The following is a 13,351-nucleotide window of genomic DNA, read 5'->3' as shown; positions in this document are numbered from 1 at the left end:
TTCTAATGAGGTGGATGAAACTGGAGCCGATTATACAGAGTGAAGTAAGCCAGGAAGAAAAACACCAATACAGTATACTAACACATACATATGGAATTTAGAAAGATGGTAATGATAACCCTGTATGCGAGACAGCAAAAGAGACACAGATGTAAAGAACAGACTTTTGGACTCTGTGGGAGAGGGAGAGGGTGGGATGATTTGGAAGAATGGCATTGAAACATGTATACTATCATGTAAGAAATGAATCGGTAGTCTAGGTTTGATACAGGATACAGGATGCTAGGGGCTGGTGCACTGGGATGACCCAGAGAGATGATATGGGGAGGGAGGTGGAAGAGAGGTTCAGGGTTGGGAACTCATGTACACCTGTGGCGGATTCATGTGAATGTATGGCAAAACCAATACAGTATTGTACAGGAAAAAAATCAAAAAGGAAAAGAAGAAAGCAAAAAGTAAAAGTTACAGGATGCTTGGCATATAGGAGGTGCTTAATGACTGGGAGCAATGGACCTAAGTCTAAGTATGGGGAACTAGGTTTATGTACACTGCAGAAGGAAATGAAAACCCACTCCAGTATTCTTGCTGGGAAAAATCCCATGGACAGAGGAGCCTAGTAGACTACAGTCCATGGGGTCTCAAAGAGTTGGCATGATCTAGCTGCTAAGCAACAACAATAAAGCTGTTCCTGTACAAGGAAGAATGGCCATTATGGAGCAATGATCTAAACACTTAGTAATACAGTTTTCCTAAATATGTGCCTCCAGGTCTGGAGGTGTGACAGACTTGAAGGCAGGTGAATGAACTGCGTGACTTTTCAAGACTCATTTCTACTCTGTTTCCAGGGAGCACGCTGAGTTCATCAGGAGACCAGCTCTCTACAAGGCTACTAAGCAAGTAACTTCTCACAGTTCCCATGCCCATAAAGCCAAAGATTAAACAGTCTCATCCAAACAGACATAAAAATACAATGTAAGAGCTACAGAAAGTGTAATATCAAACGAAACTGAATAGGCAAGATCAACAAAAGAAATAAAGCACAAGGAAATCAAACACTTTAAGAGGCCCATTTTGAAAAGCATAAAGCAAAACTAGTCGATGACAGAATTTTATTTTCATAAGCATTAAACTCACTTCCAAACAACTTAAGGTAAGGAATTACCCAGCACTGAGCACGACAAAAAGACATCATTTACCAGAGTTCACAATGTGTCAGAGGTTCACCTGTCTCTGGCCACTACAAGCCTATGAGCCTTGCTTTTTTGGATGATGTCACCAGAATAGTGAGCAAGTTCATGCAGGTGATCGTTTCAGGGAAAAAGAAGGTTTAATCAGCAAGACTGTAAAAGTGGGAGATGAGGGCTCATTAAAGCTCTCACCCAACCAACCTTAAAGGCACTGCCGGCTCTCAGTAGGGGGACTCACTGGCTTCTCTGCCCTGGTCCCCCTGTGTTCAGCAGTCTCTCTGCAACCATACATACACCTCACCTCATTCCCAGCAAGTATGCCTGCCACCCAGCATCATCATTAGCTGTAGTGGGGATTAGAACTGAATCCTTTTCAGGAAGCACAGGAGACCTATGAATCAACAACTGGTTGGAAACAGATGGGGAGAGCAGAAGGGGAAGGAAAGAACAGTGACAGTTTCCACTGCACCACACCAGCCTCACCTTGCAGGAACAGACGGAACACCTGTCTTCTTTCAGAGTCCACACCTGCCCATTGCGCTTCAGCCCTCCTTCATGGGGGCAGTCACCAGAGCAGGAGGGCCCAGAGGGACAGAGGCAGTCGAAGCCCCCTGCCAGGTTGATGCAGGCAGAATCATTCCAACAGGTATGGGTTCTTAAGGCACATTCATCAATGTCTGCAAGAGAGAAAGCAGGGAGCTTTAGACTCTAGCCAAGATGATTATTAGAAAGTCATAATCACTGACTGTAGCACTAGTTAACATCATTGAGTGTTTGCTTTGTGTCAAGTACTGTGCCAAGCTGTTCACATGCCTTATCTCCTTTACTCTGCAAAGGAGCTCTGTGTAGGAAAATCTGTTCTTATCTCTAGCTGGGAAATGATGGAGCTGAGGCTCCTGTAAGTTAAATAGCATGCCCACTGTCATATAGCTAATAAGTGGCCAGTCTGGGACTCAACCCATAGCTGTCAGACTCTAATTACTGAATTATTCAGTAGTAACCCTGAACTGGTTTTAGGAGATCCTCAAGAACCATACCATCCAGAGGCAATAAATACTGCTAATTCATTAACAATATGGAGGCACCCCATTGAGATCTGGGTCGTTTAGAAAAGTTGTGAATAGATGAGCCACTGAGTAGGAACAAGTGAGCAACGAGGGCAATCCTGAGCCAATTAGACTGCCCCCAGATCCTGGGGCCAACGTTGAAAGAAAAGGAAATAATTCTTAGAGGATGCCTTGCCTAATCAAAAACTCACCTCATTAATGACTAGCAGCAATTTTGCTCACACAAGAAAACATCTTGAGGCTACCATTGAGGTATGGCATGAATTCTGATGAAAAACACTGTATATTTTGCTGTTTTTCATTGACAGTCAAGTATGGAAGAAAAACATAAACCCAGTAACCCCCTTAACATTCAGAGCTCTGGTGACCTTAGCATCTTAAACAGATAGCTATACATTCCTGGTTGGAGTCCTTTTCCTGAACCTACTCCTGCACAAGCCAGCAAATTCCATCTTTGAATAACTCTTTCAGAAATGTCTTCATTAAATTGAAATAAAATATATTATTTAGTAACTTCTACTTAGGTATCAGTTCTGAAATCACTCAAGGAAAGTCTACTTGATTTTTCTTGTGACAGTCTTTAAAGTATTTGTATTTGAAAACATCAGCCATTTGTCTGTCAGGTCATTTGTCTTCTCCATTGATTAATCTACTGCCAAGCCCTTCAAATATCGTTCAGATGACAACATATTTTAACCAAAAGTCTGCTCTGCACCAGGGTTTTTTGCACACTGGTGCTATAAATGTTGACAGTGACTTAAAGACACTGTCCTCATGCAAGTGATGAGGAGGAACACAGCAGTATATATAAAACTGGTGGTAGGCTACTAATTGGTAGGCTTGACTCCTACTGTAGGTGAGAATAACAGTATAAATTAATTTACTCTTCACACAAAAATCCATCTTAATTGTAGGTATTTTTTTTAAAGAATTATGGAAGTAAGTTGCACACAAAAAAGTAATTATAAGTGGCATTTCCCCTTTAAGTACTCAAAAATGTGCTCAGAGACATAAAATCAATTTTATTGCTATTATTTTCTGTGTGAAAGTGTGTGTATGTAAATATATATATATATATATATATATATATATATATAAGTTTTTCAGAGTTCTTTTTCGCAAGTCATGTCATATAATTGCAGGAGGGAAATAGTTATTTTCAGTCTACAAAAGAAGAACTAAGTTACAGAGATGGCTAAGTGGTCACACAGCTGGTATCTCTTAGAGCAAAGATTGTGTTGGGTCTTTCAAAAGGTATACTACAGCTCTTTCCACTAAACTGTGCCAACTCAAATCCTAAAGTCTTCTTTAAGCATACTAGTCTGTGATTTTATCTACTTTCAACTAATTTGCCCTCTAGACATTGTAATTCTTTTTCAAGGATAAAATCTTGCATAGTCCCTTTTCAGCATTTTTAGTTGAAATTCAGAGAATATGGTATAATTAGTTTGCTAGAATTTTAAAACTATAGTGACTTTAATAACAATGAAAAACAATGACCTATCTTCCCTTACTGACTATATGCACTATATTGGTATAAAACTTGGCTTTATAGCCACAGTACAAAGTGGAAGATGTTAAGGAATTCCAATAATATTTCTAGAAACTAGTTCATTATAAGATTTATTATTTTATGTTTGTTCTACCAATTGTAGCCTCAGTCAAAACATTGACTTAATGAATAATTATTCCTCCTTTGACATTTGTGGAAATGATCCTAAATTATGCTATCTAGATTCCAAGTCAGCTACCGCAGACCTTAATTACTTCTTCATTACTCCTGGGTAACATGTATGACCCTATGGTGCTCCTGCCTAGAAGCCTCTCTCATCTTCCTAGTCTTTTTCCTCTAATTCTTCCCAACAAAAAGTAGCAATGAATGCAGGAGTCAGGTCACACATTTGAAACCAACTCTTCCAATTAACTGGTGATTACGTACCAGTCATTTTGTACATTATACTGTGTATCCTTGGTCACATTATTTAGTCTTTCTGACCTTCAATTATCAACTGTAAAAAACCATACCCACCTACTCTATAGTCTTTTGAAGGTAAAAACATAGATAACATAATACTCAAAAGTATTTATTTAATGAATATAAATGATTAAGACCAACTTCAAGCCCTACCTCCTCAGTTAAGTATCTTCCAATATGATTACAGTTTAGAGTGATTATTCACCCTCTCTGAACACTCACTGCAATGATAGTTAGGACCTGCCTCTTGAGAAACCTATATGCGGGTCAGGAAGCAACAGTTAGAACTGGACATGGAACAACAGACTGGTTCCAAATAGGAAAAGGAGTACGTCAAGGCTGTATATTGTCACCCTGCTTATTTAACTTATATGCAGAGTACATCATGAGAAATGCGGGGCTTAATGAAGCAAAAGCTGGAATCAAGATTGCCGGGAGAAATATCAATAACCTCAGATATGCAGATGACATCACCCTTATGGCAGAAAGTGAAGAGGAACTAAAAAGCCTCTTGATGAAAGTGAAAGTGGAGAGTGAAAAAGTTGCCTTAAAGCTCAACATTCAGAAAACGAAGATCGTGGCATCTGTTCCCATCACTTCATGGGAAATAGATGGGGAAACAGTGGAAACAGTGTCAGACTTTATTTTGGGGGGCTCCAAAATCACTGCAGATGGTGACTGGAGCCATGAAATTAAAAGACGCTTACTCCTTGGAAGAAAAGTTATGATCAACCTAGATAGCATACTCAAAAGCAGAGACATTACTTTGCCAACAAAGGTCTGTCTAGTCAAGACTATGATTTTTCCAGTGGTCATGTATGGATGTGAGAGTTGGACTGTGAAGAAAGATGAGCACCGAAGAATTGATGCTTTTGAACTGTGGTGTTGGAGAAGACTCTTGAGAGTCCCTTGGACTGCAAGGAGATCCAACCGGTCCATTCTGAAGGAGATCAGCCCTGGGATTTCTTTGGAGGTAATGATGCTAAAGCTGAAACTCCAGTACTCTGGCCACCTCATGCAAAGAGTTGACTCATTGGAAAAGACTCTGATGCTGGGAGGGACTGGGGGGAGGAGGAGAAGGGGACGACCGAGGATGAGATGGCTGGATGGCATCACTGCCTTGATGGACATGAGTCTGAGTGAACTCTGGGAGTTGGTGATGGACAGGGAGGCCTGGTGTGCTGCGATACATGGGGTCGCAAAGAGTCGGACACGACTGAGCGACTGGACTGAACTGAGTACATGGTTTACTGTTTAGATATATGCTATCTTGGAACAATACTAAAGTGATATTTTTTGCATTATTCTCACTCTTATATTTTTGCTGAAACTAACAAAACAGTGTCTTATACTTCTCTCATCACATTTATAAACTGGTTTGTAAATCTGGGGATACAGATAGAGAGTATATTGATGATAGCTAGCTAGCTAGCTCATCACTTATATAATCATAAAAATAAAACTCAGGTTTCTTTGAACTCAATTCTGATTTTTATATTCCTCACCAGGACTACTGCATTAGCCTCCTAGCTGGTCCATACTGACTCCAGCTACTTTTTACTCTAATTCACTGATTTTTTGATTGTGGACAAAATATAAATATTTGGAGAGCTTTTAAAACGTACTGATGTTTTCTAGTGGTGGCTCACCACTAGAAATGGGCTTAATTGGTATAATTTAGGGTCTAGACATCTGGGCTCTGTTCAGCCAGAGGAGAATCGTTGCTGTAAATACCTCTACATGATAGTGGTGTTGTATTAAAAAGCAAACCTGTTCATGTAATTCCTCTGCCACATCTCCGTGGATATCTGATGCTTCTAATAGAACATTCAATCTCCTAGCATACACAGCAGCCTTGATTTGGCACTTCAGTTGTTACCTTCTGCCTCTTCCCCTTTCTCTTCAAAAGTAATGGGTGACCCACAAACAGGCCATGATGTTTCCTCTGCCTGTGCCTTTCTAATTATGGGAGTCTGCCCCCTCCTTATCTCTTTTTCTTAGCATACATGGAATGGGTGGTGTGTAAATTAATTGAAAAGGTAAACTTTTCCCTTTCCTGTGTGCTATCTTTACTCCCATGCATTCTTCAAAATCAAGACCAAGCATCACCATCCCTCATTCTGCAAGATGGTCACTGCTGGTGTTTTAGTTTCTCTGTACCTTGCTCTGTATCCTTGCATTCATCTCTTGGCAGTTATATGTTTAATATATCCATGGCTCCATAGGTAGATGGTGAGCTCATTGAGGGCAAGAGCTAAATCTTTTTCCTTTTTCTCATTAGGAAGTGCAAAAGAATATACTTTGGATGTGCAATGTATTTATTTAACTTCCAGACAAGAATACTGGAGTGATTACCATTTCCTCTTCCAGGGGATCTTTCCAACACAGGGATTGAATCTGCATCTCCTACACTGGCAGTCGAATTTTTTACCACTGCACCACCTGGGAAGCCCATTTAACTTACCTAAATCCAGGAATTTTACAGACCAATACAACTATAAAAGACTGCTTTGCCAAAAGTTAGTGTTTGGGGTGTTCAATAAGCATGAGGCATAACCACAACCCTTCTCTTCAGGGAACACATCTTATTGTTGACTTTTCATCTGGGAAAGGTCTTGGGTCTAGTTCAAAATACAATAATACAGAACGCAGTAACCACACTGAAATAGGAAAGCCACCTTTCCTCTTCCCTCCATATCCCAGTTTCCTGTCAAATGCTTAAGGGAATAATGGCAGAGAAAGACTCATCAACAAATCACCCCAGGAACTGTCTGAAAGATTAATTTTTATTCTATAATGGCAACAAAAGGATCTTTAACTTATGGTCTCCTCAAAAATACTCTCTAAATTGGCAATTAATGCCTGGCTCGAACATGCTTTTTTAACATTTGGTTATTTTGCATTTAAGAAAGTTACAAACATATGGGCAGTGTTTTCCTCTTATAAATTAAGAAACCTGAGCAAAAAGATGAACACACCTAGGGGTGCACAATAAAAGCAGGGTGCAAAACCTGGATTTGCTTTTGTTGCTCCAGAATGAAAGGATTTCACAGTTGAATATATGACCATATTGCCTACAGAGTTCCATGTAATTGCTTTACTTATGACACAGAAATCTAATTCTGCTTCCATGCAATTTAACAGATTTATGGAAAGCCAGATGTTAGCAATTATGGAAACTGACATTATTCATATTCTTGGTAATACAGACCTGTTTGCTCTGCACAAAGCCAACTTAATCTATTATACATATCCCAAGGCATCCAAAGGAAAGAGGCACCCTATTTACATATTGCAACTGTTGTTCTCTGCTGAGCAAACACAAAGACAGTCACCCATGATACTTACCCAAATCATCAGACAGGCCTCCAATGACAAAGAGGCAATAAACCAAAAATCAGGCAAAATATTCCTTACACAAATCTATAATCATTAAAATGTACTTGTTTTCTTTTTCTTATACTAAGTAATGTCTGCCTGTGATTTCCTTTTGTTTCTCCCTGTAAATTCATTATTCAAAATGCTCCATGATGAAACTCCAATACTTTGGCCACCTGATGCGAAGAGCGGACTCATTTGAAAAGACCCTGATGCTGGGAAAGATTGAAGGCAAAAGGAGAAGGGGACAACAGAGATTGAAATGGTTGGGTGGCATCACTGACTCAATGGACATGGGTTTGGGTGGACTCCGGGAGTTGGTGATGGACAGGGAGGCCTGGCGTGCTGCGGTTCATGGGGTCACAAAGAATCAGACACAACTGAGCAACTGAACTGAACTGAACCAAATGCTAGTATGAGAACATTTTCAATAAAATCCCATGGCTAAGCTTACATCAGAACTAATTTTCCTGCATTGACAGTTTCAAAATTTCTGAAAGTTGTTATTATTGTACTCAATTTTGCTGTAAAAAATCTAGTTGTGCACAGCCACTATGGAGAACAGTGTGGAGATTCCTTAAAAAAACTGGACATAGAACTGCCTTATGACCCAGCAATCCCACTGCTGGGCATGCACAATGAGGAAACCAGAACTGAAAGAGACAAGTGTACCCCAATGTTCATCACAGCACTATTTATAATAGCCAGGACATGGAAGCAACCTAGATGCCCATCAGCAGACAAATGGATAAGAAAGCTGTGGTACATACACACAATGGAGTATTATTCAGCCATTAAAAAGAATACATTTGAATCAGTTCTAATGAGGTGGATGAAACTGGAGCCTATTATACAGAGTGAAGTAAGCCAGAAAGAAAAACACCAATACAGTATACTAATGCCTATATATGGAATTTAGAAAGATGGAAACAATAACCCTGTATGCGAGACAGCAAAAGAAACACAGATGTATAGAACAGTCTTTTGGACTCTGTGGGAGAGGGAGGGATGATTTGGGAGAAAGGCATTGAAACATGTATAATATCATGTATGGAACAAATCGCCAGTCCAGGTTCGATGCATGATACTGGATGCTAGGGGCTGGTGCACTGGGACGACCCAGAGGGATGGTACGGGGAGGGAGGTGGGAGAGGGGTTCAGGATGGGGAACACGTGTACACCCGTGGAGGATTCACGTTGATGTATGGCAAAACCAATACAATATTGTAAAGTAATTAGCCTCTAATTTAAATAAATAAATTTAAATTAAAAAAAATCTAGTTGTGCCTAGACAGTCTGCTTTGTTCTTTAATTTGAAGTTCTTATGTTACTTGCACTTGAAAAAAAAGCAAAACTATTCAGAGATGTTTATATCAGTAGCAATCAAACCAATCCTAACCTAGCCCCAAACGATTTTCCTAGCTTTCCAAAAAAAAAAAAAAAAGGCTCTTTGGAAGTTTTAATAGGATAACAACTGTAATGGTACCTGCCTCAGGAGCTGAAACTTGTACAAGTTGATTTCAGAGATTAAGGGAAATATTTTTTCCAATGGTTTGGTTGCATTAAGTGAGAGGAATGACCTTTGTCATTACCCCATCTTCTTCCTTGAATAACTTCTGCAACACGTTTTGACTTACTTTCAAACTCCAAACAGGTGATGTGTCAGAAAACAAAATTTAACCTGGGGTTTGAATATCCAGCTGTGTGTGTTCTGACTTGGAAATCATTACCAGACATTAGTAGTTTGGAAATGAGAACAGAGCTTGAGGGTTTATTAGTGATAGACAAAACAGAGAGCAGAAGCCTCTCCCACAGTTAAAGCAGCATTGCTTCTCTTGCAGTGGCAGAGAGAAAGCTACAGGGGAAAATGTAAACACTGTGCATCAGCAAAATAAGGAAAGAAAACTGAGGAAATCTGAGGCCTGAGATGGACTGCAAAATATAAGGCTAATGAGATTTAAGCATAGGAAGTTTCAGGCCCAGACAAGAGAAGTGGCAGCCATGTTTGGTGTGTGCCAGTCACATCATACTTTGATAACATGTTCCCCATAGAGCTCAGACTATTAAGAGTGGGGCTGACATACTCGGGACACATCAGAGGAGATACAGCAGCATAGCAATGGGCTCAAACTCATCTCAATGGAACGAAACATGAGGTGTTCAGCCTGAAATGTAACAACAGAAAGAAGAAATCAGTGAGCTACAATTTTGCCTATTTGAGATGCTATCATGTGTCTCTTAAGAAGTTCCAATGTCCCTCCAGCGTTAACTCTTCAATCTTTTTAGTTCCAGCCTCTACCCTTTCTCGAGATAGGGAAAGAAAAAACTGTCACTGTGGTATTTCTTATTGCTCACTGTGTAGTTGCGTTGTTCTCTAACCAGTCTCACTCTTTTCCTTTAACTGAGCTGACTCTATGAGAAGAAGCAAAGAACAGCTTGGAATGAGTCACTCTTTTAAGTCCAGGTCTTATTGCTGGTGTTTACAACCAGCAGCAAGCTTCTATGTGAACCTCTTCAAAGCCTAAACCTGAAGGTTCCCATGACCATTAGTTTGCAAAAGCATTGCTCTTTATTTAAACATTGTTATTGATTATTTTATTTTTAAAAGAAAGAGAGTAGTGGGGATTTATTTATTTATTTAATTTGAGCTCTCTCCTGATCCTTGTGGGGTATGATGTTGCCTTATTCATCCTGTTACCTCTTCATTCATCCAATCACTAATAATCAGTTGTTAATCATTCAACTAATTACACATACTCGTTGAGCATCTTCTCTGTCCTAGACATAGTATTAGAGACTGGGGATAAAATGGGCAAAGGATACAGACACAGGTCTGTAAGTATAAACCTTATAGTCTTTTCCCAGTTTTAAAGTTATTACCATTTTCCAAAGTTCCATCTCTGGTCATTGGTTCTCTTTCTCCTCAGTGGAAGCAGTATAAGATACCAATTTAAAGCTTAAGCTTTGAAATTCAGCATCAGTGGGTGCAAGCTAACATGATCTATAGTCCCCAGTTTGCCTGGGCCTGGGGGTGGATGGTGTCTCTGAGATAGGTGACTTTTGGTGATAAAACTGGGAAAGTTCTAGGCAAATGGGGACACATAAGCCAACTGCACCCCACTCCCATCCCTACAATTTATTTACCCAACACCTGGAAAATTTACCTAACATCTCTGAGCCTTGGTCTCATCATTTGAAAAGTTGTGGGTAAAAAAATACACCCTGGGATAACTGGTAATTTGAGTAAGAACGTAATACAATGCTTACCATTTAGTAATTGTTCAGAAATGACTAGCTGCTACTGTTGTTCTTGTTGGTGTTTTTTTTTCTCTTCTGGAGTTTATCTCATGGATTCCACTAGCCTAATAAACCTGAGCTCTTACTATACAGCCAGCTCACAACTTCATCTGTTTACTGCGGGATTTCTACTTGAATTCTGAACTCTCACATAAATTCTCATGGATTTGATCAGTCCTTTGGCCATCCAAATCCAGAAATGCTAGCACTCCAAGTTCTTTCTGAGCCCTAATCAAAAATGTGTTGTATTATGTGACTAATACCAAAAGAATATAGTTTTCTGACACTCTCTAAACTTCCCATGGTCACTGACTACATTTTTTTTTTTTCACAGAGTGTACAAATTTGGGTGTTTTACTGCAGATGAAGAAAACAGTTCCTTCTAGGTAGGAAAACAAGAGTAGAATACAAGCAGAGTAACCTTCTAAATTAACCAAAGTAGCCTGCTTTCTGCCATGAACAAGTCATGCTTCTTTCACTAGTGATTACATCTGTTTAAAATCAATACAATTCTGACCAGTGGAGAGAATAAATAAAAAATCTATAAATATTGAAATACTTACTAACCAAAGAGAATTTTACGGCATAGAGAGGCTACGGTATTGATGCTGACAACCCTAGATTTATATGTTTTCACACATCTGCTTCTAGGTGGGAGGGAGGGTTGTGCTACAGCTGCATTTGATGCCAGCAGTAGAACAGTGATGTTTTTACAGATTACTGAAATGCCTAACACTGGTCTGTATACATTCTATTGTTATATTCATTGTGCAGCTTATTCTCCTTAACAAAATTTCACCCTCCACTGAAAAGAATAAACTGCATGCCCTTTACTTTTATGTTACCTGTGTGTCCTTTATGTTACCTTGTATGATTAGCTGGGAACATACTTTTCTATCTTCCTTATTCATTCAGAAGTAATATTCTGGTCTTACTTATCTTTGTGTTTTCCATAGCACCTTTTAGACTGTCTTTCCTCTACTTAAATGTACATACATAGGTGTTACATTTGAATCTGATCAAACAACCCTTGTCCTTTGGGGGCCTCAGTTTTCTCTTTAAATAAAGTATAGGATTTGTGTAAAATACTTTCTATGTTCTTATCCATTTTCATCTTTATATGATTACTTTGCACCTTCATAGGACTGAGCTTGTAACTCCAGCGTTAGAATATGACTGGTGACAGATGGAGAACAGGATGAAATGAATGGAAGAACCAGTTTCAGGGTTTAAAAAGAGGGATTTCTTAGAATTAAATCATTTTCTTGGACATTTACTGTTTATTGAAATATCGCTTGCCTCTCTTAATGAACATTTGCAAGCAGGTGCTGAAGAGAAAAATAATGAGGGGAACAGCATGGTTTTCCTGTTTCATTGAAGCCTTGGCAATGTTACCCTTAGTGACAAATACGCATGGGGAATCCAGCCAGGGTGGAAACCAAAACTAACTCTCTACTTCAACAAATCATTCTCTCAAGAAAGCTGACAGATGAGAAATAATTTCTTATCTCTTCTATGCCAAGAAAAAGCTTTAGCCACCGAGAGGTTACAAAGTAATTTCATTTACCGTCAGAAGCATCCTGCAACTTACAAAGAAATCAATGGCCAAAACCCTTTGTCAATAGTACAGTTCTCACTAAATAAGGTCTCATCTAAATAAGAGACTCAGGCTATGGCCCCTAATAATTCAAAGACCATCTATGTCTCTTCGTCTTTCACCCCTCTCGTTATTACAGACCCTGCCTTCTAAGAAGTCTTCCCTGGTGGCTCAGCGGTAGCAGGAGATGTAAGAGACATGGCTTCTATCCCTGGGTCAGGAAGATCCCCTGGAGAGGGAAATGGCAACCCACGCCAGTATTCTTGCCGGGAAAATCCCATGGACACAGGAACCTGGCGGGCTACAGTCCATGGTGTCACAAAAAGTGGGACACAACTGAGCATGCATGCGTGACTTCCAGGGCAGGGTCACAGCTTTTCTAAAAGCTTTGTTCCAGTGAAGGCAGAGTTACAACATTGACCTAGGACAACAACCTGGGCCACCATGCCAAGAAGCGCAATATCCACGGAGAAGACTCACACACTATAAATAAATCTTAATGTGATGTCACGGTGTCTTTTCTTGGATGAGTCCTTCTCTTGCATCTTCTTTCTTCATATTTCTTATTGATAAAAATAGATTGGGCTTCCTGTTTTGAAGGGATATTCTCTGGAAAGACCTAGAGGGCTTTTGGGAGAGTCAAGGGAAAAATAAAGCAAAGAGTAGGCAACTTGAACCCACCCTGCCCTAGACTTTTGAGAGGCAAGTTCTGTTTATTTTGAATTTGTCATTCTGTGTTTTTCTTTTCTTTTTTTTTTTTAACCTTACAGGAGGCAAAACCATAAAAGCCAAAACTAAGTTGGTTTCTGTGGAGCCTTATAACAAGGTCACTGGACAAAAATATCTGGAG

At 39.6% G+C, this 13,351-nt stretch overlaps 1 protein-coding gene across 1 annotated transcript in view; it reads right to left on the bottom strand.

Annotated features, from left to right (window-relative positions):
• The window catches only part of NELL1 (neural EGFL like 1), a 999,502-nt gene that overhangs the window by 41,435 nt on the left and 944,716 nt on the right, over positions 1–13,351 (bottom strand). Inside the window, exon 16 of the mRNA XM_068977360.1 lies at positions 1,671–1,864. Within this exon, the coding sequence (XP_068833461.1) occupies positions 1,671–1,864 (194 nt within the window). The remainder of the gene's footprint in view (positions 1–1,670; positions 1,865–13,351) is intronic.

Source organism: Capricornis sumatraensis, chromosome 8 (assembly GCF_032405125.1).
Source record: "Capricornis sumatraensis isolate serow.1 chromosome 8, serow.2, whole genome shotgun sequence".
Classification (NCBI taxonomy): Eukaryota; Metazoa; Chordata; class Mammalia; order Artiodactyla; family Bovidae; genus Capricornis; species Capricornis sumatraensis.
This window is presented reverse-complemented; position numbering and strand designations above follow the sequence as displayed.